The sequence below is a fragment of the Lemur catta genome, chromosome 14, assembly GCF_020740605.2.
Source record: "Lemur catta isolate mLemCat1 chromosome 14, mLemCat1.pri, whole genome shotgun sequence".
In the NCBI taxonomy this organism is placed as follows: Eukaryota; Metazoa; Chordata; class Mammalia; order Primates; family Lemuridae; genus Lemur; species Lemur catta.
The window spans coordinates 4,990,307-5,018,124 of record NC_059141.1 but is presented as its reverse complement, the minus strand read 5'-3'; the positions used below and the strand labels follow the sequence as shown (position 1 = coordinate 5,018,124).

At 45.4% G+C, this 27,818-nt stretch overlaps 1 protein-coding gene across 1 annotated transcript in view; it reads right to left on the bottom strand.

Moving 5' to 3' along the window:
- Window positions 1-27,818, bottom strand: part of ADAM12 (ADAM metallopeptidase domain 12) — a 237,284-nt gene that overhangs the window by 52,507 nt on the left and 156,959 nt on the right. The window contains exons 5-10 of the mRNA XM_045569081.1: window positions 26,684-26,870; window positions 19,281-19,346; window positions 18,146-18,217; window positions 11,437-11,606; window positions 9,182-9,266; window positions 5,116-5,264 (exon numbers count right to left, since the gene is read on the bottom strand). Coding sequence (XP_045425037.1) covers window positions 5,116-5,264; window positions 9,182-9,266; window positions 11,437-11,606; window positions 18,146-18,217; window positions 19,281-19,346; window positions 26,684-26,870 — 729 coding nt within the window. The remainder of the gene's footprint in view (window positions 1-5,115; window positions 5,265-9,181; window positions 9,267-11,436; window positions 11,607-18,145; window positions 18,218-19,280; window positions 19,347-26,683; window positions 26,871-27,818) is intronic.

Here is a 27,818-nt window from a genome sequence, read left to right as displayed (position 1 = left end):
ATGCCCTGTGGTGAGACCCATGGCACACAAAGCACCCCAGCCCAAAGCAAGTCTATCCCCAAACATCCCATCCCAAAGCACCCCTATCCCACCCAAAGAATTCCATCCCAAAGTAGCCCTTATCAGAGACCTGTGCATTCTGTGGTCACTGGTTCACTTGCCTGTCATCCCCACTACTGTGTGAGATCCTTGAAGTCAAGGATCTTTCCTGATGTTTCTATGCCCCCACTCTGGCTCCCAAGGGTCTTGCTCATGGTGAGAACACAGCAAATACTGGTTGAGTAAATGAGTGGTTTTGCTATAGATTGTTCATCTATTAACTATTTCCTGCAGTGGGCTCGTCCCGAGTCAGGGGCAGGACTGCTGTCTTTTCAGCAGTCATTAGAGAAGGTTGAACTTGGGAGGACGCCACCCAGACCTTGCGGCTCATCCAGATGTGTTCCATGTCCAGCAACTGAGTAGCTTTGGGAATTCAATGAATGTTTCCCAAATCAAATTAAGTGGAATCGAATGAGGCCACTGCACAAACTGCTGGGGAGGCAGCATGGCCAAGCTCTCTCCTTAAACACGGTTACTTGATCTAGGTGTAGATGTTATTCCTGAAGTTCAGACCTCGGTTTAATGTGAATTATTCACACCCTGGGGAGCAGGAGCAAACCCTCATTTACTTCTTTTCTCATCCTACATCATCCTTGGCACTCAACACGCTGTTCTCCGCTCCCGAGTGGTGGATGGGGGACCTCCTTTGCTAGGAGCTGTTGGCCAGTATGGACCAAACAAAACCAAAACAGGTCTCAACTCCTTATCTTAGCATCAGAATGAAAACTGTGGCAATAATTGTTTTTAGAGGCACACCAAGAAAATGTGAAAATGCTCTTTGGTGGCTTTCTGACAGAGTCCTTAGAGCATGCTTACTGTAGGAAAAGAAAAGTGAAAAATCTTAAACAAAAAGGAAGCTTTTATATCAGTGTATGAGGCTGGAGAGGGGAGTGTGTGGAGGGACAAACCACCTGGCGTGCTAATGAGGGATCCTTCCACTTCAGGTTCCACATACCTATTAATTACACTAAAATAAAACTAGAACTTACATGCTCTTTTGTTTTGCAGGAAGACTCCCCCATTTTATTTTACAGATAGTGAGCCCCTTAATTTGGCAAGCTACAGTAGCTTGGATGCTATACGATATCCCTAAAAAGAAATCTTAAAAGAGAAATCAGATATTACTATCTTGCCTGAAGACCTTCAATGACATCCTGTGTTCTAGGGACCAAAATCCACCTACCTGCTCTGGCCGACTGGGCTTCACTTGCCCCGGCACCTCTTCATCTCTGTCTAGCCATGTCTACATCACGTCCCTCCGGACCCCGGACCCCAGCCCAGCCCCACTCCTGGTGGCCGCGCTCTCCCCTCAGCACCACATGCTCACTGCCCTCCACTGAGCCCCCCTCCTTCCATGCTCTGCAGCCGCTCTACCCCCCACACTTCATCCCCTTGGTCTTCCTCCAACCCCCACTTCACGTTGGTTGGTTCCTCAGCCCATGGTTCCCCTTTTCCTCCTCTTCCTTTGCTTCCTTCATAGCACTCCTTCCAACCCCTAATTTTTTTATTTGCTGTTTTTCCACTCTCTTCTCCCCACTAGAACACAAGTTCCACGAGGCCAAGAAATGTGTCTGTACTGCTCATGGTTGTGTCCCTAACACCCATCGAAGTGCATGACATGCGGCAGGAGACACGTGTTGCAGATTCAGCTGACTGCCCTGACAAGATGGCCCTGTTACTTCCACTCTCATTTAACTGAAAACTCTCTGCAAGAAATAGAGGAACATGTGAGAGCAATTTTTTGAATGCTAATACTGCCTTTTATTTTTTTACTCTAAGAAGTGACATTTACTATTATGCTAAATATTCTTTGCTAAAAGTGTTCAAATCATTCACATTTTCCCCTCTCCTGTAAATGCAGCCTATTTAGCTCTCAACCCTGTAAGACCAAGGGCTCCAAGAAGTTCATTAATGGATAGACTCAACTGAGTTTAACTCCCACACGAATCCCCAGGTACTGCTTTTGTCAAAGTCATTTCCAAGACAGGTCTTAAGTGTTAACTATCCAGAGACATAAAACATACACTCTCATGCACAAAGACTTGCAGTAATTAATGTGACAACCCGCAAGGAAACCCCCTCTGACCATTCCTGCAAAATCCAACTGAAGTCACAACACCCAAGTTGAAATAGGATTCTACTCTATCCTAGAATTTATGGGCCTTGGGTTCAATTTGTCAGTGGAGGTGGTTAGTGAATGTTTTCAGAGTTAGGATTCTGGAATGCTTTCATGAAGAATAAACAAGGTATATTAACGGATATACTTTCCCCCTTTAAACCTTCCACAATACTTGGTTCTTTTTGATTCTGAGACTTTATTATTATTAAAGCAATTACTGAATCATCTCTTTCTGAGTCACCTTTGGGGCTAAGATTTAAATTAACTAATATTTTTGTCATTTTCCACCCGTGCCTGCATCGGTGGGGAGGAAGAGGTCAGAGGAGGGTTGGTGTTTGGACATGGGCCAACTAAAAATGAGCTGTTCACACAAACTGTGGACGTGTTGCTGAGTGACCGTGGCAGGTGCTTGAAGTCCTTTCCAGCAACTAGGAGAAGGAATTCTGAGAAAGGCCTGTAGCTTTTTGATAGTTCCACCATCCCTGTGAGCTACATACTAACAATACCACCTTACGTTTGTGGAGTGATTTACCATTTGCAGAGACACATGATCTCATTTAATCCCCTCCCCCACTCCCCCGGGGACACGGAGAGGTGAGAGAACCAGCACTTGGAGATAACACTGGAGCAGCCTGGGAAATGCCACAACGGCTGATGGATGACGGGGGCCGGACTGGGCCGCGTGACCTCCCCCTCACTGTGGGCTCCTGTGATTAATTCACTCACTTGCTTAGGAAGTTGCTTTCCATCTAAGAAAATTAAAAACACCACTCTCTGGACAGGAATGTGGGACCATAAATGAGAACCAAATACAAAAGATTTACACAAAAGCACAAGCTCAGCAAAAGAGAAAACTCAGAAATTGCTAATATGGTATAAATCAAATAAAGGCTATTAGCAAACCCCTGGTAAGAAAAAAAAGCCTTTTAAATGATTTGCTGAGCTCTTAACAACACCATTTCTACCTACAGTGCTTGAACATGTGCGGGGTAATTTGGCTTCACTCTGCAGCTCTGCCATGGAGACTTCCCAGTTCAAAAGCCTTTACAGAAAGCTGTGCCGGGTACCAGAAAACGCGCCTTGCCAGTGGGCCTTCAGAATTCTGTAATTTTTACAGCTGAAGGGTCTTCCTCATCTATGTATTCTTCACAACAAACATAGGGGTCAAAAATATTTGTATAATATGTGAATAAATAAGTGGGTGGGTAGATGGATGGAAAAAAGGAAGGAAGGAGGGTGCGGTGGGGTGGGTGGACAATGAATGACTCATTTTACTGATGGGAACATCAGGGCCGGAGATGTTACTAATCTGCCTGTATTACTAAAATAGCTGGTGTCAGAACTGGGACCACAGGGTCTCTTCAATCCCAGTCCTATGTTCCTAACTTAGATTTCCCTCTTTTCCAGTTGTTTATCAATAATTCAAAAACATTAACAATACTGATTAACAGCACGATCCTGTTAGTCACTGGGAATGATTTCTGGAGGCGTATAGGCTAATGCATTTGTGCCCATTTGATAAGGAAATTAGGCACAGAGTGCATTCTTAAGAGTGAGAAAACATGAAGACCACTCCGTTGCACGACCCCCTCCTGCCAGCCTCGCTCACACACAGCAGCCGCCCAGGGTTACTGGGATCTGGGCTTCACTGTGGGCACAGGTTCTTGGTTTCTGTCGTCACAGACTCACGAGCGACTTTCTTGATAAGGTTTTGGTGACTCCCTTGAATTATGCTTAAGACAGAGCCAAGAGCAAAAAACACACCCGAAGGCTTTGCACTGGCGGTGGGGAGGGACGCAAACAAGAGTCACCTGCTGTGAGAGGAGGCTCACGTGACTCACGTGAAGGGACAACTCCCTGATGTGAGCCGTGTGGTTCTGCCCAGTCTTAAGGGCAACTCGATGCCCTGCAGACCATTTCATAGAGGCCCACGAGATCGCTGCTCGAGAAGGCATAACCACGTTCCTCAACAACTTAGCAGGTGACCCCTGCGCCCAGCCCCATGCCAGCAAGTCTTCCCAGAGGCCAGTCCTCACTACTCAAAGCAGCCACTTCTTGTCCCAATGTCTCCTTCCAGCAAACCCAGAGAGAAGACTTGGGCTGGAAAGTTCCACGAAGGTAACTGTTTACAGGGTTTCAAGGGATAACAAATGGAGACGGCATCGTATCCCGTGCACGTTTCCTTACTAACAAGAATCTTCTTCTGTGAGCCCAAAATTCTCATTTGGGACAGGCCCTTTAGAGACATAAGAACACATCTGAATCTCTAATCACCCCAAGTTGCATCTGCTTCCACTTCATTTGAATGCTCCAGTAATGGAACTGTCTTCCTTTTTTCTGGTTGAAACAAGCCTAGAGTACCAGAAAGGCATTAAATAAGGAGGAACATCCTAACTTACCAAAGCAGAACAGTTATTTCACATAAACCTCTAAGACTTGGCAAGGTGGTGTGGTGTCAGAGGCAGGGACACTTCAGATGTAGCTGGGGCAACCCCAGAGGAAGCAAAACCTCCTCCCCGGCACATGACATCTCACCTCTGCCCAGGGGGGTTGCAAGGCCCTCAGATGGCTGCTTCCTGCAGCTGGGAGCTGGAGCTGTAGGCTCGAATCAAGAACACGAGCTGGGACTGAAGGATAATTTGTGATTTCCAACCAGACAGCATCCATCCCCACCACTTCTCAGGGAAGAGGTCAGGCCCCACCGTCACACAACCTCACAATCTGGCTGCTAGTGACTCTCTCGAGGAGCACAGCCCACTCTTGGGAAGAAATTTCTTTCTGGAAGCTTCCATGGGTGCTCTGACCAGAAAACCAGGGAAGCTTTTGACTCCACTGTTTGCCAACACACATTTCAAGCCACGAACAACCTCAGAGCAGCTGGAAGCATCGGTACTTGCCCAGTTGAAGGGTTCATGATGCAGCCTCCTCTGTCGGCCGCCGTCTTGCAGCTGCAGCCTCTCTCCAGTGTGTCGTGATTCATTCCGAAATTGTGGCCCAGCTCATGTGCCAGGGTCACGGCCGCACCAAGGGGGCTGTCTGAATGGTCCTCGGGGAAAACACAAGAGCACAGACATATAGTTCACATCTCCTTGGCCTTGGTTTCCAGTCCCCCCTCCCCAGAGACATTTAGCTTTCATCAACATTTGACTTAATCTAATGCCCTTTAAGGGACCAGTATACAGCCATTGTTTAGTTCAAGCTTAAAAAAAATGGATATATTTCATTAAGCCAATTTGGGGTCCCTTTCGCTGAGGAATGTACGTACACCTCACATACACACGTAGGATTCATCATGTCTTTATGTGACATCATCAGGGCAGGGGTCTCCATCCTGTTTCTTACAATCTCTCGTAAAACTCTATTCCACTGAACGAAGCAAAAATGTCTGTATCATAAGAAAAAGCGCATTCCTTTGTGGGTAACGAAAGTACCACTTTATCCTTAACTGAGATGCTGCTGACATAAAGCGGATCGCAGGAAGCATGCCTTGTGACGTTCTAAGTAAGACCCGAACAGTTGCTGCTGAGCATGTCGCTTCCTGTTTGCTTGCTAGGGGAGGGTATTTAGAAAATCCACAATTTACAATAAGCCTGACCACATGGAGTAATTGCTTTGAAGACTCCTTGGATTAAGATTATAATCCAGTTATGTCTTCCTCTTGCTGGCCCTTCGTGTTGTCAGGCAGACTTTGGAAATGTACGTAGGTGTCCCGATTCTCTGACTTCTGCTGCCAGGGGCTGTCTTAACCTTTTGCCTGGTCATGGAAGGAGGCTTCTCCCTCCGGCAAGCACTGCTTGGCCACCCCTAATTTAGTAGAGTGCCTGGAAAGCTTGGCTCAGATCGACACTAGAAATTAACTAAAAAATATAATTACTTAACAAACTAAAATTAATTAGTGAATGTGATTTCCAGAAATCGTGCCCACAAATGGCATTTCAGAAAGGCCCTGCACACCACAGAATAAAGAAGGTACCTTATTTGTATCTTGCTTTGTGCTACCCAGGGAGGAGATAATAGGTTTTCTAAGAGTCTTCCAGGGGACAGTGCTGCTATGGTTTGAATGTCTGTCCCCTCCAAAACTCATGTTGAAACTACTTAATCTCCAACAACGGCAGCATTGAGACATGGGGCTTGTAAGAGGTGATTGGGTCCTAAGGGCAGAGCCCTCAAGAATGGATTAATCCATTCATGAATTGATGGGTTAATGGATTATTATGGGAGTGGGTCTGGTGATTTTATAAAGCCCCCTTGCCATGTGATGCCCTGCGCTGTCTTGGGACTCTGCAGAGAGTCCCCACCAGTAACAAGACTCTCACCAGATGTGGCCCCTTGACCTTGGACTTCTCAGCCTCTATAACTACAAAAAATAAATTTCTCTTTATAAATCACCCAGTTCCAGGAATTCTGGTATAAGCAACAAAAAATGGCCTAAGACAAGTACAATACAGTATTTTAGAGAAAACATTATTCCTGATACAGTTTTTGTGAGGCCTCTGGATAAAGTCAGATTCATGTAAAGTCTCACAGGTTTGGTGGCAGCGTCTACAGCCAGCCCTCAGTCTAAGAAAAGAATGGCATGTCAAGGAGCCAAGTTATTCTTCGAATAGATGAAATTCCTAATAAATTACTTTGTTTAGGTTTTACAGTTTCCTGTTGTAGAAAGTTTTACAAATATGTTTCAGGAAATCAATCCTCAAGAATAACACACTTTGGTGAAGAGAACGTAGTTGATGTAGGAATGCGGAGGGCTGAATTTAGCATGCTTTGGCACAACATTCAAGGAATTCACCCTCAAAATATTCTACTTCTGATTCTTTTGTATCACTGAGTATCTCCCGTTTTGTTTTTAATTGCCAAATTGTTTTACATTCTTTCATGCATAAGTGATTATAAACAGAATGTCCCTTGATAGACCCTGATAAACAGTTTACATTTGTAATAAGAAAAAAAAAACCCAATCTCTTTATTCATGGTCTTATCCCCAAACAGACTGTTTCAGGCCAGTTAGATACAAAGGCACGGCTCTGAGTTACTAGCATTAATGATCTGCTCTATTTTGAAAACTGGAGAAATGGTGCCAGGCATCACAGTTTCAATTTCATGAGGATTCCTGCTTCTTGCTACATTATTTCCTTCCTCAGTCCTTGCCTGAGGCATGGTTACATGTAACACCTATGAATTTAACGTTAGAGACTCAGCTGGAGAAAGGTAGTCTAGAAGTCAGAGGTCTGGTCAAGATGTTGATCCTGCTGATCTCATGAATTTTATAGAAATTAAAGGTATTGCAGCATTTCCATCCTACGTGATGTTTCTCTAATATGTGCAATGCACCAGGAGTGTGTCTAAGGATGATGTTAACTGCCCTCAAATCAGTAAAACATACTTCCTAATAATTAACTTTGGTCGTGACTTCTTAATGCATGATATATAATTTGCTTATATTCCTCATACTTTCATATTTTTTTTAAAAAAAAACAGGCTTCCCTGTAGCTTTTAAAGAAGGAATCTTAATAAAAATTTTCATATAAAAACAGAATAAGGGATATGAACTGAAGAAAGCTTCTTAATACAGTCAGATCGGCGACAGGAACGTCTCAGCATCGCACGGTGGCAGAACCTGCCATGCTTAGGAAGAATTCAGTTTCAGCTCTAAAAAAAATATTTATGCCAACTGTAAGGGGCAAAGTCAGTAGCAACTGACCACGGGACCATGAAACAGAAAATTATTCCCTCTTAAAAATTTACAGGCTGCTCTGTTAAAATACAGTTGGGATCTGACTTGATATTAACCTGGCAGTCACAAAAACTGAACTTTCCAATGACTTCCAAGGCGGAGATCACATACAGGGCTGTATGTTCTCAGAGAGCCAGAGAGCAGCCCAGGCAAGCCAGGAATCCAATGAGCGGGTGCAATCCCTCCAAACAGCTAATACATTTAGTGCAGCCTTACACTAATTACCAACCGCTGCACCCAGAGAAGAGGAAAATGTTTGTTATTTATATTCACTAAGATGTGACTAGTAAGTATAAGGAGAGAAAATACCAGTCAGCAGAACATAACTCCCTCCACCCTTTAATACAACTGAATATTCACAAATGTTCTGTTTAAAAAACGTGGAGGAACTCGCGGCTTCTTGGAAGGGCAAGGTTCCATTTGTGTAAAGGAGACGGAGGAACGGTCTCCGAGGACGCTCCCTGTCTGGGGCTGGCGGCAGGGGGCACTCAGTTTTCAGAACGGGGGCAGCGTTGGGTGGAAGCCTGTCCTTTAATGATCTGGAGGAGTGGAGCCCAAGTCCCCCGCTGGGCAGCCTATCAAAGCTACCTCCCTCTTAAATTCATAAGAAGTCCCAAATATTCTTCCCATTTTATTTCCTTTCACAAACATATATAGCCCATATATGACAAAATTATCCTCGTAAGGCAATAAACCTAGGTCTCTGCCTTCCAAGAATAAGGTTATTTTAAAGACAAATTGTACACCGGCCAGAAGGTATGTAAAGCATTTGCAGTGGTAAAAAGTCAAAAACCTCAGACTTTTGGCTGGTGGGCTTGGAGGAAGAACCATCAGAAAACCATTCAAATGGGAACATTTGGCAAGACCGCGGTGCATCCGAACAGCTGCGTGATGAGGGGAACCCCAATGCCCTGGCTCACCCCAGTGCTAGGAGGAATTCCTGGATTGGAAAGTCCCCGTTGCAGATGTTTCTCCATAAAAGGGATAGACTCAGAGGACTGAGCTAGTCTACATACCCACATTTCCTGTGTGCAACTTGTATTTGTCTTATAAACGGCCCCTAAAATACTGTGGGATATATAAAATTGTAAATATAGTTTGAGTAAGAGTAGAATTAAATCTAAAAAGCATTAAAGGAAAGGGCCTAAATTCACAAAGTGCAACAAGAGCAGTGATTTTTCTAGGTCATCATTAACAAGGGATACGAGGTCCTGATGTGCTGGGCTTACCATGACAACTCCTCCGGACTGTTCCGCGGTGCACATGCTCATGATGGGCGCCATGCCGATGGTGGTCCCTTGGAAATAAACCCCACTGGGAAATAAAAGAGAAGACTTCCTTTAATCTAATACAGAGCGGAGGCATTTTCTAATATTTGAAATTCTGTTAGGCATTCCTGCATCATAGTATGCAAAGATAAAAATAGCTGTATCCCTTAAGATTTTATTTCTGTAGTTGCATCACGGTCCCATCGTTCTTTCAGAATTTTGTTTTCCAGACTTAGCCAACGACTAGTCATTACTTTACATTTATAAGTCATTTGCTGCCTATTTCCTAATGGACCACAGGGAGATGCTTCATTTAAACAGTGTCTGTTGATGGAAAGGTTGAAAGTAATCACAGAGAATCACTGTTAACTAAAAGAAACGCACTGGATGGTTTACTAGATGTTCTCTTGTGGTTGGATTTTGTTTTCCTGGGAAACTCATTACAACTCTGCCAGAAACCCAAACTCCTTCAAAATGTCCTGCTACTATAGCTTGCAAAATTGAAATTGGCAGGAAAATGATCGATCCCCTGGAGCCAATGTAGAATAAGTAAGCACCCACAAAGCCTTGGCACCCAGGAAGCTTCTGGAAGGGGAGTTCGTGGCTTTGGTGCAGGCTTCCTCCTGTCTGGAAGCTTAACCTGAATCTAAGAATGCCAAAGACCTGTCCAATGAAAATGCTGCTAATTCCAGCCTTGTAAATGAAAAACTAAACATTGTATTTGTTGATTCTCCTTTAAAGGAATCAAATGACTTACCAATGCTATCATGGCCATATATTTACATATATACAGGTAATGCATATAGTGTTTGAAAAGTTAGATATTTTAGCCATGGTCAGTTGAACAGAAGGTGGTAAGTGTATATAAAATCTCATCTATCTATCCATATCCATACCTACCCACTATACTCACATTCACAGTAGTAGGAATTTCAGCCTTTACATTTACATAGACCATATGAGCAGATACAATTATACATATATACAAATAATAAGGCTATATAAGATGCTAACTTATTTCCAGATGTTCAAGCTGGACAGACTCCATTTCGGAAAAAATCAAAACAAAACACTCTGACTCGAGATACATAAGATGTACTTTTAGTAGTTCAGGACTAATCAATGCCTAAAATGTGAGGCAACCACAAACATCCAAGGGAGGGGGAACCCCTGTGAAAATGGCCAGTGTAAATCCCCAGGGAAGGCCATCAGCCTCAGTTCAGAGGTGGGCATTCCCCAAAGTGAGAATGGGCTAGGGCAGGTTTTTAACTTTTCATAAATGTTCAATAAGCTGCATTTGATTCACCAAAGGAAAGTGCCTCTGTCCCCGAAGCTTTCACTTCGGGGATATAAGCTGCATGAAAACAAAAGGATGATGGCATAAGCTGTTTAAGTAAAAATTTGTTACTTCTGGAAATATCTACCTTATACCAGTTTAGACTATAAGATTGTTCTTTTCTTTTAAACATAAAGGTGTCTGTAAAGTCTCACCAACCTGTCATGTTATGTTGTATTATAGCTACGCTTTCCCTCAGTTTATCTTCATACACTTATCACTCTCTGAAATATTCTTGTTTATTTGTTTTCTCCCACCAGACTGGAGACTTCTGAGAGCAGGAAATTTACAGTGTTGGTCACTGTTGTGTTCAAAGTCCTTAAAACACTGTTTGGTCCCTAACAGGTACTCGATACACACTGATTTACAGAGGGCACCCAAGGTTAATATCCTCTATGCCTGGTGTTCTCTGATCTAGAAAACCAGAGAGTAACAGCCGAAACACGAGGAGGAACGAAGATTTTTTTTCTTCAGGTATCTGACAATATTCACCCAAATGTACTGTCCTTAGGTCTTGCATAAACATACATTGTTTTCATTAAAAATGAAAGGAAATAAGCCTTTTTGAAAAAACAGCCTACTCAGGACAACTGTATTTCAAGACTGAGACCAGAAAACTTGGCATAGAGAAAAATGTCTGGGTTCTGGAAGAAGTATACAAGAGTTCTGAAAAGGGACAGAGTTCTGAAGAGGGTGTCCAAAGAGAGACTTCCCTAATAGATCTGCAATTTCAGGTAGGGACGACAGTACTCCACCGACGTGGACTGAGAAGCCCCCTTGATCAAGGCAGTCAGCTCTGCAGAGAGGTGGGTGGCTCAGGGGCCGTGTAGGTGACACTAGGAGGAGGGAGGGCGTGCAGAGGGGAGACAGAACTCCCTACCTGATGAGCTGTGCATTGTCGTGGGATTTTCGAGGTAGAAGCTTCATCTTCCTCCAGTCCAGAAATTCATGGAGGCTGGCGAACGGGTCCTGACTTATAGAGCATTTGTCAATGTCATTCCATACTTCCACGCCTACCAACACTACCCGAATGTTCAGTGGCCTGTAAAACTGGGGAAAACAGGCATTCTTTGGGGATCATGTTAATGAGAACTTAAAATGAAAATCAGACCAGATTTGCATTGTTTAAAGTTCATTGCCATGGGCGAGAAAAACGTCTCTGTGCTCCTTTTTTCTGATGGCATCAGAATTTAAGAAGTATTTGCAGTGCCTGATGCAAAGTGATGTGTTAACCAGATTCCCACATGTTGACCAAATAGATGAAGTTATTAGCCTTTTTACTCTCTGCCCACATTTGTATGGAAGCACACATTTCAAATGATCCACTGGTGATTTAAAATGTGCATACAGATGTATGTGATAGCTAAGGACTCCAGTTAATATCCACTGCAAGAAAAACAATGAGTGAATTAGGATCTTTTAGACACTTCTGCCAAGGACAATAATTTGTTCATTTTAAGCAAAATGTTCTGCCTGTGAGTTACTGAAAATGAATCTGCATTAATTTTTCAGCAAAGACTCAGCCTTGGCTGACACTATCATATTCTGTCACCTATAATCAACCTAGAAGGTTTTAATTAAATGAAAAAGTCAATATTTTTCAGAATAATAAAGGCATAAACAAAACCCTTCTTTAGGAACTTTAACGACCATCCTTCTCCCCACAGCCAGAAGTTAGCTCACCAACCCCGTCATAGGAAGGATCTCTTAAATGCAGTTCCGCTGCCACGGGCAGGGACACCACTGAAAGCGAGCACTCTCATTCCCTGGCTGTCCCCCACCTTCAGGTGATCCTGACTGTGGCCTACAGCACATGCTCCACAGGCAGATGGCCTGGTCAGAGGAAGGAAAAGCAACTCTTCCAATGACTGAGGGATGGATTTGTCTCATATAAGCCCAGTGGGCCAGGAAGAGCGGTCTGGGTAGAGGTATGGACTACCTATTGTCCCCATGCACATCACCGGGACAGGGAGATGGCTCTGTGCTTACAGTTGAGGGCGTGAGGACGTGGGACCACCGGTTGGCTGTAAAATCTTTCAATGCCCCTCAAATATAGGCAGCACACAATGAGAAAGTCCTCATCTTCTGAGACCCCAGGTAGCCAAGGAGAAAAATGGGGCTAGTGACAGCAGCCAAAGATAAGCTCCAGGTGTCAGAAGGGCCTATTCTCAGTGGCTAGAAGCATCTGGCCAATGAGTAACAAACTCGAAGCAGCCCTGCGTTGGACAGTTAAGCACCATTCCAATGTGGTGAAGCCGAAGGACAAGAAACTCCACAAAGTTGCACATCTGACCCCAGATCCTAACCCGCGTAAGGCAGGCTCATCTTACCCCTAGCTGGTCCCCTCGGCCACATGGTGAGCACTGGGTTAGCAGAAGGATAAGACCAGAGTGCAAACTACATCACAGAATACCAACCGACTGCCTTGGTCCAACATGGTTTCAAACAGGTAACAATTATAGCCATTGTATTAATGAGTTAATGACAGAATTTACATGACTCAAACACTGCCCAACAGTTTGTTTTTAATCAAGAAGTGCATGTCCTGTGGTTATCTACTTGCGAGCACCCAGCCCAGGCAAAGTGAAGTTGCCGGACTGCTCCGGAACTCCGAGAGCACACGTTTGGCTGCCGTCCTGTGCGAGATTACATTTTCAGCTGTGCTGTACACAAAAGGTAACAGTGATGAGAAGGCAGAAACGGTTGTGATGCAATGCTGCGTTTCTATTAATACCAGCTTGCTAAGAGGTGTCCCCTCAGAGTCAAATACCCTGTGTGGGCTTCAGGGCTGTCCTCTGTGAAGGGGACGCTACGTTCGCTTCCCAGGGGTGTTGTCTGGAAGCAGCAATTAAGGTCTGCAAAAAACTCATTGTCATCATTTCTCAGTGAAAAGTTTGCTGTTTACTAATCCAGGAGCTTTTCATAATAATGATGGGTTTTGCATTCCACCAATTGGGCTTCTCAAACCACATCTTTAGAACAGATTTCATACTTAGTGGTATATAACATACAATCTCCTTCTCCAAAATTAGTGCCATTGATTAACTGTCACATGTGTTAAACCCACACGGAACCGTCACACACGCCCCTTTACTGCCTGCTCTGAAAGTTCTTCCCAGGGCTGCTGACAGGGTCCCTTTGGTTCTTCCTGACAACCACCACAGCCTATACTTAGCATCACCAACACCCCAGGCATGGTGCTAAGGTGCTCCTGCCCTGTAGCTTAGTCCTCAAAATAACTGTATGAGTTAAGAACAATTATCATCCCCATGTTTTAGTCAAGGGCAATTGAGGCTTGGAGAGCCCAGGTAACTTACTCAAGACTGCAACTGCGCGGCTGGGGCTGAAGACAGTCAGCTGACCCTGGCGCTCACATTTTAAACCACTAAGTAACACTGCTGCCTGAGCAAGTGCCGAGACTCCCTTCCGAGAGGCTCACTGTGACCCCAGACCCAGAGAGCTCGTGGGCCTGTCCCATACAGATGGGGCTTGGCAGCCGCCTGCCTGATTCGCGAATCCCAAAACGTGCGTGGACACAGTCAGGGACTCAGCTGAATAGATTCACCTGACAGCAACAAACATCTGCTCGGCTCTTGCCGTGGGCTAGGCCTGGTACCAGCAGAGGGGACAAAGCTAAAGATGCCCTTCACCACTGCCACCCGAATGCTCAGAGGTCACATCAGGAGGCTGGTGGCAGGGAATGCTCAGCCATGACTCCAGTGAACCCCAACACGGTGAACTGCCAGCAACTGTGCAAACAGGACGTCGAGGGATGCTGTCCTGGGGTGATCAAGAAGGCTTTCAGGAAGAAATAAGGGGGTGGAACCCCCCAGGGTCCACCAAAGGAATGTGCATCCTTCAGGCAGCTGGTTTGAGGGAAGAGGGGAAGAAACCATTACACAAGTGAAAGTACTCAAAGAAGTTAAACACACAGAAGATGGTCTTTTCACAGGTAGTTCATTGAATTCACAGCTGGTGCCAGCCCCTCAGTGAATAAGAAGGCGGGCAGGTGGGAGGTGAAGGGTTAAAGGGGCAAAGCCTGGCAATCACTTCCTCCCAAGGCGCTCACTCCACAGCAGGAATCAGGACCTGGGAAGTGCCCAGAGTTTGTCCTGCAGATACATGTGTCAACCATGCATTCGGTGTTTCACTTATGGGGGATTTCCTGAATGTCCCAGAATATCACCTTTGTCACTCAATCACTTCTGTGTCTTCCAGCCTAGGATGTCCTCTCCACGCCAACACAGCCCAGCAGTTATTAATTTAGAACAGCCCAGGAGAGCCAAGACTTCAGCCAATGAGGAAGTTGCCACTGGGACAGTCCTTGTGTTTTAGGCTGAGACATTCCCACTTGTAGAGTTGCAAAACTGAGATTTGGAAAGTTTGACAGAGCCAGGGGCCACCAGATGACAGACTTGGATACACAGTGTCTCTTAAGGACCCTGGGTGCCCCCACCAGGGCCTGTGGGGGCTGCTGGGGGCAGACAGGGACGCCGAGCCAGACATATCTGTGTGCTCAGCACACGGGCTCTCTGCCCACCACAAACGCGAGAACAGCCGGGCTGGCACACTCAGCTGAGTCCATCAGGACTTTCTGAGGCACAGTGTCCTTTAATTGCCAGTGCAAATTACCAACAAACCCCCAATTGCTTGTTTTTGGTTTTGCAAACTGAAGCAAGATATAACCTAGAATAAAATGTAAAGAAATATAAACACTGAGGGCCAAAACATATCACTTTTAAAAATGGGGTTTCAGCAATTTCCACTGTGGGTTTAATATAGTTCATCATTTGCTTTTACTCCTGCAGCCTAAGAAGAACTCATGTTCTCTCCCTTTTATGCAGTCTGAGGACAGTCCGAGGCCTTCCAGGCAACGGTCCAACTCGCTGTCCTCGGGGCGGTGGCCTGTGCTGGCGGCCAGAGCACCTGAACCTTTGGCCTAAGTCAGCAGGTCACAGACCCACTTCATGCTGGAATCGCTGGAGGATTCCGGGAAGTACCTGTGCCCAGTCTCCACCCTAGGCTGATTGAATCGGAATCCTAGGGCTGAGACTTGGGAATCGGTATTTCAAAAAGTAAACATACCAACAAAAGCCCCCGGGAATTCTAATGCCCGGCCAGGACTGAGATGCCGTTCTGACTCCCATCTTGTCCGTGACATCCCCTGCTGGACCACCCCTCACCCTCCCTGCCAGAAGGACTTGCCTGTTACCAGGATTCTCCTGCATCTTGACTTTGTGATAAAATTTCCTCTGTGAAGAGTAGCTACCGAAAACGTATCCACAAGCAGGGCTTGCCAGGGAGTCTGACCTGCCTCGAAACTCTGCTGGACAAGGGTGACCGCATATGGATGCACATTGATGACCACGTGTGTTTTCTGACTTTTTAGAAAGTTTCTTCCAGCCACAGTCTCTGAGTGTCAGGTCCAGATCTCTGATTGCTCAGAGTGCCCCCCAAACTCCTCTTCCCATACCTGCTTTCTTTGGGGTATGAAGCATCGTGTGCCTGCCTCCTCACCACAAGACTGCAGTTATCTGGACTCCCACCCACCCTCCCCTTGGCCACGGGGTCCTGGGACTCCCAGCAAGTGCAGCAGAGTCAAGGCCAAGTCAACAAGATTGGGGCTCACTCCTGGTCCTGCAAATTACTACCCTCTGCATACCTCGGCCTCTTCTGTTCTACAAATGGGAACAACAGCACCTACCTAGAGTGTTAGCCAAGCGCTTAGAGCCTGACACATAGTAATTGCTAAAAAACAAACAAACAAAGAACAAATGTATCAGTAACCACATCTCTTCAAACGTCTCTAGATCCTCATCCTTCTCTCCCTCCCCTGCGCTGGGTCAGGCCTTTATCATTTCTGTGCAGTTGGCTCCTACCCAGCCCTATTTGTCTTTGGTTACTGTGTCCTCCCCACTAACTGCAGGGGTATTTTTGTATAATCCTGTGTCTCTCCCCTGGCTCTGCACCCACTGCAGAATACAGCTTTGTAGGGCATCCGGGCCTCGGGCAGTCAGAAATCCCTACAAGTTTCATTTCTTCCTGCCCTAGATGTGTGTGCATGCACATGAGTACACAGGCATTCATGCACACAGATGCACACATGCGTGTATACACATGTGCACACAAATGTACACATGCATGCACACACATACACATGCTCCCTTTAGTCACAAGGAGCTACTCGCCACGTCCAGATTTGTGGAGCACAAGCCAGGCCCTGTCCTGCTCTGCCTGGGTGAAACTGCACTCGCCTCGTGGGGTCCTCTCCCCGCAAAGACTCCTTGACCCCAGGGAGAAGTGAGTGACTCTTTTCTGTGTCTCCGTAACCTCAGGTCACAGCATCAGTCTACTCCCTGGTGCCTTGGACCACGCTAAGTGCTTTGTGTGTCTGCTTCTCCAGGAAGCCTTAACTCTCTTAAGTGGAGAGACCACCTGTGATTCATTTTGAATTCTTGATGCTCAGTGCCTGGTACCACATATAAGTCTTTGTATAATGGAGTCGAATTTCTGGAAGGACATTTGCCTTCATTTTTCTAAAAACTTAGAAAACTCCATTCGAATATAATAGGATCGCTGGGAAATGAAGCTACAGTGAAGCATGCTCCTGAACCTGTGTGGAAAATCTTACCATTTCCGAGGATCCTGGCTGTGTCTGAAAGGCTCAGCAGTGACCAGGCCCCTTCTCACACTGTCCTCGAGGCAGGACACACAGTGTTGCTCAGAAGCTACAGGTGCTCTAGGACCGTGGTTGCCAACCACGTTGCACATGCTCATATCCACCCCCGGCCCCCACGCCATGAAGGCAGAATGGCCTCGAAGGCTTCCCAGGCAACTCCAATGTGCAGGCAAGTGTGAGGAGCCCTGCTTTAGGCCGAGAGCCATGTGCTGATGAAGGACCGTTGGTTTAGACAGACAGCTTCCCCATTTCCTTGCCAGCAGGCGGTGTGAGGAGCAGTTAGTGGGCAGATACCCCCAGGGTTAGACCGGATTTCCAAGGGCTCCCCCAGGAAGGACATCATCTTTGTGAAAGGTGTTTCTGACCTACTTGTTCTCGGTGAGGGATTTTCCAATAGCTGATTGAACTGAAGGTCAGTTTCTGTATCCCAGGACAATACACCTGTGGGTCCCTTATAAATGAGAGCCCACCCTCAGGGCCACATGGGTGCAGGGCTGCCCCGATGGGGACGGTTTGAAGGGGCCTGTGGGATCCACCACAGGGAGGCTTGGAGAGGCCCTGCTCAAGGGTTTTCAAAAGGGATGGATGCACCCTGGAGGGGTTCTGCATCTAACGTGGGAGTCCAGTGTCCCCTTGGATTGGCACTCGGCCTGGCCAGGAGAGAGCCTGGAGGAAGCTGCATCCCCAAGGCCATCACAGTCACGGTGGCATCTCCTGAAGCCACCCCAGGACCGAGGCATTACGTGCTCAGAGGACGGGAAGCTCCCAGTTCCAGCCCAGGGCCCAAGTTCAGAGACCCATCCCAGAGCCTGGTGTCTCTCGTCAGTCTCACCAAGTGCTCAATTCCCTCAACCTCATTTCCAAACATTTACATGACCTGAGTAATTTAATTACCTGAAGAAGAACTTACCTTGTCAACGTGATTAGCAATCTCTATTAATCGCTGCTTAACTTTTTCCAGATCTTTTCCTTGCCTCTGAAACTTAACAATTTTAAATGTCAGTATTAATAATGGCAAGAATATCAATCAAATCTCATCTTTCCAGCTCCTGGAAATGTACAGTCTTGGGCTTTTGCAAACCACCCGGGACCCTCCAGGGTTTATGGTGAAATGAGCTTGAGTCCTGCCGAGTAATTTCCCCGGCTGGGGACTCCCTGAAACTCTCCCAAGCCAAGTGCTCATAAGATAGCAACTTCTGCAATTTTCCATCCTCATAAATGGAGGCAGTGACATGTTTTGGCAAAGAGGAAACAGACAACGAGAAGGCAGTCCAAAGCCATTTTTCATATCATCAACTTGATTTTAACTTCCTGAGAAATTTGCTTTATATTTGTTTTAAATAGTAAAAGTAATAGAAGCTCATGGCAACCTGTCAAACACAGACGAGAATGGATAAGAAGTTAAGAAATTCCTCGTTTTCCTCTCCAATCTGACCTTCCGGAATGGGAACAGTTTTCTGAGAAATTGTCAAGCTTGTTTCATTCATGTGTGTTGAAAGAGTCCATGAGAAAATGTCACCTAATTCATAATATGTCAATGAGGCAATAAATAGAAGATAATCGAGAAGAAAAAACTAATTCAAAATTATTTAAAAGGTAAAACTAACATAGTATCAAGCCATACACGAGAGGGTGGGATTTTTCTGCTGTGTCTCTACAACCTTCATTTATTCATACCTTCATTCATTCACTTTGATTTAGAACATATCAGACATTTTAAAAACTAAATTTTTCCCCAAAATTGTTTTAAAACACAATCTAAAGCCACTGGTCATTTCCCCTAAATAATTCTCTTTGTTTTGAGAGCTTAGCTACTGAGCAATTCTGTTTTTTTCCTGCAGACTTCGCTATTATTTTATAAAGTCAGCTATGTTTTTAATATAGTATGCTTTATAAAATCAGAAACCCACTGTTTTCAATGGGTTCTTTCCAATGCTTTTAAGAGCACAGAGAAAATAGGTTAATTAAAGCAACTAATAAGATGCTAAACATTTTTTCTTTTTATTTTTAACCGACTGTACTGAGAAATTTCAAAAAGTTCTTACCTCTCGGTTGTCTGCTACGATAACCAGCTCTACGTACTTGGTCATCTTGAGGGTCTCTCTTTTATGCTGCCAAAAGTAAACATGAATTTAATCTCCCTTAATGCCTCTCTGGAGCTTCCAGAACACTGCCCATGTCTTTCAAGCCAAGCCCTTCAAGGTGAGAATCTGTCCCCACCATCCTCCCCTGAACCTCCGCTCCATCTGGAAGTTTAACCCCAACCCCAACAATCTCTTTGTAAAACCTTCTCGGCATGAGTGACCAGCTTCTGTTTCCATTTGGGAAATCCTTAAAAAGGATTTTAACCTTTCTGCTGAGTCATCAACTGGAGGATCACAGAAAGTCAAGATCATTACTAAACAGAACAGGCACATAAACAAACAGAACCAAAGCGCTCCCTAGAACAGGAGCCAGTCGAAGGCCGTTTATTGCAGACCACACATAGCACATGTGACGATCATTAAGGAAGACGAAGGAATTCAGTGTATCACGATGTTCCCTTCGTCTGTATGGTCCAAAGGAACCTGTTTTGTGACTTGGGAAAAGTGGAGGAGAGTATGTTTTGAACACGAACTCCATAATCATGTAAAAATGATCATTTAAAAATCAAGCTAGAAGCCACGAAAGACTGGGGTGGTCTGGAGAACGGAGAACAGCCACGCTGACACACAGGCCAGAGAGAGGCACGAGGAGGAGAAACAGCAGGGAACAAAGAGACAGAAAGAAACAGTGCTAAGAAAACAAAGAAAAGGTTGAAACCTGCCACTGGAGAACCGGGGTTTTCTAAGAGCAAAACAGTTAAGAAGAGCATGGAAATTGGACATCGGGTGAGGGACGGAGAAGATTCAGGCAGCGGAAACATGAACCCAGAAAGGCAGCCTGTGAAGCTGGTTCCATTTTAACCAAACTTTCTCCGAAAGCCTTCACACTCTTCTGTGAATCACTGGGAGACTCCCACAGGCATTTTCAGGAGAAATAAAGCAACTCATGGAGGGTGGTCTGAAAAAGCAAACATTAAAAACAAAAAACAAAGCCTTCTGCTTCTGCAGTAAGATGCGGCTGGAGGAAGCGGGGGTCCCGGTGACCGACGCCACTGGGTCACGGGTTAGCTCTGCACTCGGCTTAAAGCTTGGAACTTGCCTGCGGTAACCACTCTCCCAGACAAGAGCAAAAATGACTGAAGTACACTTTGAATTGGGTTTCCAGTCGCACAATCCAGGGGGAAACATCTTTTATAAAACAAACCCCCACCAGTCCAGGATCTTCCACACAGATTTTTACAAGAAAAAGTTTGTGTTATGGCAGTGTTCCTTCCTGCCGCCCAGCTGTGCTGATTCATGAATTTAGGTGTCCCTAAAGAAATCTGGAAACCTCATGGAAGAAGGGAAAATAAAACACCATGAAAGGTATAATTTCTCATATTTTTACAATGTTACAAGACAAAAGCGTCATGTTTTGCTGCTACACGCTGTAGGCATGCTTTATGGTGATAACTATGTACCACTTATAAACGAAAAAGAAAAGAGCTCCCCGGGGACCCATTGGTGCACACGAAATGAGACACCTTCTCCAAGTATCAAGATCTTGCCCCTTTTCCTTACTCAGGTATGAAAGAAGCAGAAATTTCTCTTTTGCCCACAGTTCCCTGATTAGCCATTAATAAATTCAGCTAATTACAAAGAAGAAAATATAGCTTTAGAAATGAAAAAACAAATTAATCCCCTATTGAAAAAACTCATGGAAAGGACTCTGGATGTTTAGACGTTTACACTTCGCAGCCTGGGAGGGGTGGAATAAACGACCAGGGGCTATTTCCAACTGGCTTTGGCTCATCATTTAGAAAATACACAATTCCAGATAATGAAAACAAACACATGAACACAATTTCCCTGTCTCTGCAGTTTTCAGAGAAGTCCACATTTTCTCATGAATTCAGAGAATTGCAAGCTCAGAGAGAAGCTTAACCGCATGATAATAAAACACGGTGGGGGAGTGGCCGGCCCTCAGCCTCCGAGGTTCTCTCCCCCACTAGTTGCACATACAGAGAGGCTTAAATTACCTCCACATGATTTCCACCTATCTGGGCTGCCCAGTTTTTTAAAAAAAAAAAAAAAATCCTATTTTAAATTTGTGATAGAGAGAGCAACATTTGAAACTGGCTGCTTGATTGAATTTTCATTTTTTGAGTCATGAACAAAGGCCCTTCCCCAAACAGGAACATGAGCCTCTGGGGGTGGCCCAAGAGCCTCCGTTCCAAGGTGGAGACAGAGGCACTCTGTGAGTCTTGCTCAAGAGGGAACCAGTTCCTGGGCCTCTCAAAGCCATCACAGCCAAGTTCCCAGGGAAAGATATTCTCCAAACAGCCTACAATGAGAGCTCTGGCACTGGGAACTTAAGTTAGAAAAGCAAGCTGAGATTAGGGCTACGATAAATACTCACTGCAACCCCTTCTTCATATGGGTCAGAACATTTGTAAAGTCTTAATTCATCCCATAATACCTACTGGGAGCACTGGGTGTGCTAGACACCGTGTTGGGGGCTGGGGTACAGGATGGACAAGGAACCCAAGGTTCCTGCCTCCTGGGGGGGGGTTGGGGGAAGGGAAGACAACACAGGATTAACAAAAATAAGACAAAGTACAACAAAGGAAATGAACAGGTTCAGCAATCAGGATGAAGCTGGAGGAGAGGCCAAGTTCACTGAGACCTGAAGGATGAAGAGCAGGTGTTGGGGCTCAGAATCTGATACCCCAAAATACAGCGCTTTGTACATGCTGAACTGAAAAAGGGGGATCCTCTGAATTCCTTATGTGCCTAAAGTCCAGATCTACCAAAGAAGAAAACAATTACCTCTGCTCCCTTCTGAGTTTTCAAAAACTGAACTCACATCGCAGGAAGGAAGACTCAAGTCTGTTAACAAACCTAGACAGACTTCTGGAACAAACCATCGTCCGCTCTGGGGCCCAACAGACTTTGCTTCAAAATGAGCTTTTGTTCTTCGAGCCCACTGATTTGTCCCCAGTAAGCATTTATTGTCCCTCAACAGAATTCCCCTTCTCCCCACTCCCGTCATCTGTATTGCCAGGATCCAAGCCCCCATTCTTTCTACACCCTCAAGGCAGTATGTAAGCTTCGGCACCCCACTGACGGCTTGGGTCTTCATTCTGAAGGCTCCTGTGTGTACATGTTAAATTTCTATGCATTTTCACCAATTAAAATCTGCCTTTCTCAAGCTGATTCTTCAGGGAATCCTCTGAGGGCGAAGGAGAAGTTCCCTCGGCCCCGACACAGGTATGTGTGGAAGATGTTGCAGGAACAGTGTTCCAGGCAGATGGAATAGCAGCTGCAGAAGCCTGAGGCTGGGGAGAGCTTGGCGTGCTGGAGCAACGGGCAGTACGGGTGGAGTCCACTGGTGAGGGGGGAGAGTGGACGAGAAGAGGCCGAAGGTGGGGACAGGGTGCTGGGGGGGCATGGCAAGGAGGCCGAATGGAAGCCTAAGTGTCTAAGAGCATGAGAGTCCCTGAATGTCAGATTTTAAAGAAGTCACTTTGGGTGCTGAGAGGATGGATTCCAAGGGGGTGATGTCGGAAGCTGAGAGCAGTGAGGAGGCCGTGCAGCCATGGAGCCGTGCAGGTGAGAGCTGGCCATGGCTGCAGATACTCGTGATGGACGGTGGCAAACACACCCGAGTGGGCTGTGATGTACCCAGAAGGCAACAGAACAATAACCATGGAACCAGGGCCAGTGTTTCCATAGCTGGCGAGATCAGCACCTTAAACGAACCTGAAGTTTGGTTCATCTTCCTGCGAGCAAGTAACAATTGTTATCGCTTCAAGGGGGGGGCTCCAGGCCTTGACTCTAAGGTCACTTCGTGGATATTTGTAAGTTGAGCTTGATCCTGCTTGGCAAAGGTTGTCTCCACCATCCCTGTCAGTGATTCTTCGCTGATTTTATCTGCCTGGGCCACAGCCTCTGAGGCCTGGCTAGCGTGTAGGTTGGCAGAATTAAGCAAAAGAAACAATACGTTAGGAGAATGGGCTGAATCTGATTAGCTGAATGTTAATTAGGGACAAATGGGAAGTACTGAAATTGAGTCCAAAAACCCAAGTGGCACAAGTAAGGGCTGTTATTCATTTATGCAGAGTTTTAATGAATTTGACACCCGGTAGGAATCCACCCCGGGAAATTTAGAACCTCAGCTACACAAATAGATATTCAAAGCCCAGGGCCAAGCAAGTGGTGCTGCTTCCTCTGCACCGTCAAGCTTTGGGAACAACGAAGGCAGTAAGAGAACAGGATGCGGTCCCTCAGAGGAGGTACATAAGATCGTCATGCTGGAGAGGAATTCAACATGCCTGCCATAATTAATGAGGTTTCAAATGGTTCCGGCCTGTTCCTGACATTCAACTATTGTTAGGTTCCACATATAATGTTACTATTACTACTAATACTACCACCACTTCTATGGGTTCTATGAAACAAGTCTGTTAGGCTCCCTAGAAACACAAGAGCAACAGCACCAGGTCATTTCAGAATGGCTGCATTTGAGGAGACACAACAGTATCTGTCCAAGGCGCTTACCTATATGTACACAGTAGCTCAAGCAAACATTTCTTTCCAGAGAAGGCAGCAACTTTTATATCTGACTCATAATTATCCATACTAGTGGAGGGGAACAATGGCACAGATAATCCCTAAAGAAGGGACAATTCAAAAGTAATTTGCATTTGCCTTTGGGATGTGTTATGTGATTGTCCCCAGACTGACTGCCTTTGCCCTCCTCACAGCTTGCTCAGGCTGATGTGAAAATTAGTTTGCATTCTTGAATGCAAAGCCCACAGAGAGGGGAATCCGATGTAGGTGAGCAGAGGGATTTCAAAATCCGAAGAAGACAGAACTGACTGTGACACTCCCTGTCTCTCTGTGCCCTTCCAGGGGCGACTCGAGCTCTCACTAAAATCTAATGTAGAGCCCTGTAAAAATGACAAACAATAGTGCAGGTTTATATTATAGCCGGCGTAGACCCCAAGTACAGATTTATTCCCGATGCTCTGTGAAGAAAAATGCAAACATCTGCAGAAAAATCACAGTCTGCAAACCAATCTTTGCAATAGTTAACATTTAGTGGGGGCAGAAAAATGCTGGGAAGAAGCAGACGCAGTTGGTGCACTGCATAAACAAGATTAGTTAGCCGCAGTTACATTGATTTTTTAAAGCATAAAATAAAGGCAGCGTAAGTGAGGCAGGTAATGTCCCTTTCATATTTACCATAGGTGCTAACCAAAACAATCTCCCATATAACTCCAATTCCCAAGCATTCCACTTATTTGAAAATTATTTTTTGCACCGTTTTCATTATATACATGCACTTTAAGTCCAGGATGCTTTTCTCTTCCATAAAAACAATCACAACTACTTCTAGAGAGGAATGTTGAGCACTGAGTCAACCTGGCATTAACACCTTCCCTTTTCAATTTAAAGGTTCACTTGCACTTCAATATGCATTATTAACAAAACAGCACTGCCGGGTTCTCCCCATTTCTCAAGTCAAAATGACTGGGAGTTACAATCGTAGCTCTAGAGAGCTGCAAGCTAAAGGAGTTAAAATATGGCTGGCAAGGACAGACCACGTTCATACTGCTAAATAAAACGGCAAACATGTTTGAGTGTCATTTAGACTGTCAAACTGTAAATCTTATAATGTGGATACCATGCATTCAACAAGGTACTCAAAGCAAAGAGCCTAGAAGACAATGTGCAAATGTTCTACTTGTTTATAACTGTAAAGCTGTAGCTTAATCACGTCTTATCCATGGAATCAAAGGCAAAAGTGTTTGAAGAGTAAAACAAACATGCATGGGACCACAGAGGCTGGTCTATGTGACTGAAGCTCTTAAATCTGTCACTCTGAGATGGGCGGGGGAGAAACGCCGCAGCAGGATGAAACCCTCCTGAGCTGGTGGGGCTGGGATGGGGGGTAATCGTCAAGCTCTGTTCCCTGGGATTAGGCTACAGCCCCCCCCCCCCCCCCCCCCGCCAAGCCACAGCACCTGATGGGCGAGGTCTTCCCCCTCCTGCGATGGGGCAGGAAAAGGAAACGGGGTTGCCAGCACCTGCCACAGACAAGCTCGTGAGGGTCACACAAGCAGGACGCCTGCACCAAAATGAATGAATCTAAAATCGGAGTTCAAAGTCCTGAAATGGTTTAACCAAGAGTAGTTTAGGGGAACAGACACCTATCCACAGGTATGAGGGGAATTTTAAGAATGAGAAGAAATCATTGAGGGTAACTCTTACTGTTTGAATTCAGAAAAATGGTTAACAGAATGAACCAGGAACAATATTTATGAAATGTTGAGTGCTAAACAATGGTCTACCAAAATTAAACTTAGGAAAGACAAAATGTGTTCAGAGGAACCTTGAAGAACGTGTCCTCAGACAGTTAAATATAATCGTAAGTGACATCATATCTATGAATTTTCTTGATTTCTTGTCAACAGAGGAAGAGGAAATCCAGAGATGAAAAAATCAGGAAATTGTTGATAATTTCCTATCTGGTTGTGCTTATTTAAATTCAGGGACTCCAGCCAAACGTGGGGAAGGATCACCGTTAGTCCTTGGTAATGGAGAGCCACTGTGGCCTGTGTTGCTCACACAGTGCCCAACGGAAAAGGGACGGGCAGCTGTTTGGGGCGGAGGCTTCAAGGGAAGTAGGTTTGCAGAGCAGACTCTGTTAGGCAACTACTCTCTCTAGTGCTGCAGCAGAAAGGAAGACCTTTTACGAGCAGACCCAGGGGCTGGTGGCCAGAAAAGACAGATTGCTTGGACAGTACCAACAGGGAGCTAGGACAGGCATTTGCAGCTTGGACTAGGGAGTCAGCAAAACTCTAAAGCAACACCACGCGGGCAATGATGCAATTCACCTCTGCACAAGCACGTGGGCACAGACTGAGCACTTCCTGCAAAGTATCATGAGAACCCAGACTTGCTAATGAAGAAACCTCCGTATGGTCTTTCTCTTCCAGCAGGAGGAGAGCTGCTGGAGAGTGGGGCGGGGTCCATTCTTGTCTTGCCTGCCATAGTGGGGGCCCGACCCTGGGGCTAGGCCCATGGTAGGGTCTCGTGGAAGATCTCGTGAATGGCGATTTGTCATCCTCTGACCCTGACTATGTGACTCTACCCAGAATATCTGAATGAGTCTGAGGCTGACATTTGCAACATGATGATGGAGATCAGTAGTGGTCACGCTCTTCCACACGACGTCACATGCCTGTGGATACACTGGGCACCTCCATCCCCCAGACACCACCCCTTGGTGGCAAAGTTTCTCCAGACGTCCCAGCCTTGGGCATCCATAGCTTGAGCCCCTAGCTTCCCAGAAACATGACACTGGATGTCCCTCTTACCCTTCTTGCCCACATGTGAGAGGGTGGCGAGAATGTGTTATCCGCAGCGAGGCCTGATGTGTTATGACGAGATCCACACAATCCCCACGTGCTGTTTAGGTTCTTTGCTGGGAAGAGTTTGTATCTCTGGGTTGCATTTTCCAATGGTTCTAAGACGTAGGTTTCATTTTCAAACATAATAAGTCCCCTGTTGAAAAAGAAGAGAGAAAAAGAACGTAATGTTTAAGGATAGGTTCTTGCTTATGGCTAAGACACAGTACTTAATGAGAAAGAGAATGAAAGGAGAAATACCAATTTATTTCTATTCTCAGGTTTTAATCAGAAAGGACATTTCTGTGCCATATGTTTGCATTCATTAATTTTGCAAATCTTTTGAAACCCAAGTCTGAGAATTTCATTTAAAATGTTTTATGGTAAAGAATAGACTGCGTTTTGCCTTTATGTGTTTTTTTTTTTTTTTATGTCTCAAAGATATATTGCTGGGAAGAAGAGTTGAGGGAAAAGATGTTTCATCTGCTCAGAAAATAACTATATCTGAATTAGCAGACACATTTCAGAGGGAATTTTTTTTTAAGGACAACTAATTTACATCTAAATTATTTATGCTGATCAGCCATATTTTCCTAATTATTTGATGGAGTCTGACATAAGGATGAGTACAAATTTATATATTTTGTATTTTACTTATTAATGGGAGATGTGTGAATAAAGGAACCAATGAAAGTACACAGAGCACTAGCACTGCTCCTTGGAGGTGAGGCCTGGCCTCTGATCCAGTGGGCAGCTCCGGCCAGAGCAGAGAAACATCCTGGGAGGAGTCTCAGCCCCAAAGCTGGGCAGCTGCCTCTGGAGCTCGGCAGGTTTGAGTTCCAGTCTGCCACCTGCTAGCTGTGTGAGCTTGACTGGGCTCCTTAATCTCTTTGAGCCTCAGTTTCTTCACCTGTAAAATGGGGATAACAGTACCTACTTCTCAGGGTTGTTATGTCAGCTTATAAAACTTTTAGCTCCATGGAGGTCCCACGTCCGTGCCTGAATAGTCGTAGTTCTCTTTATTATTAATAAAGGCAGATCCATGGCTTGGGCTTCTGTCAACATGTTATGGCAAAGAATGACAATCTCAGGAAAGTCCTATGCT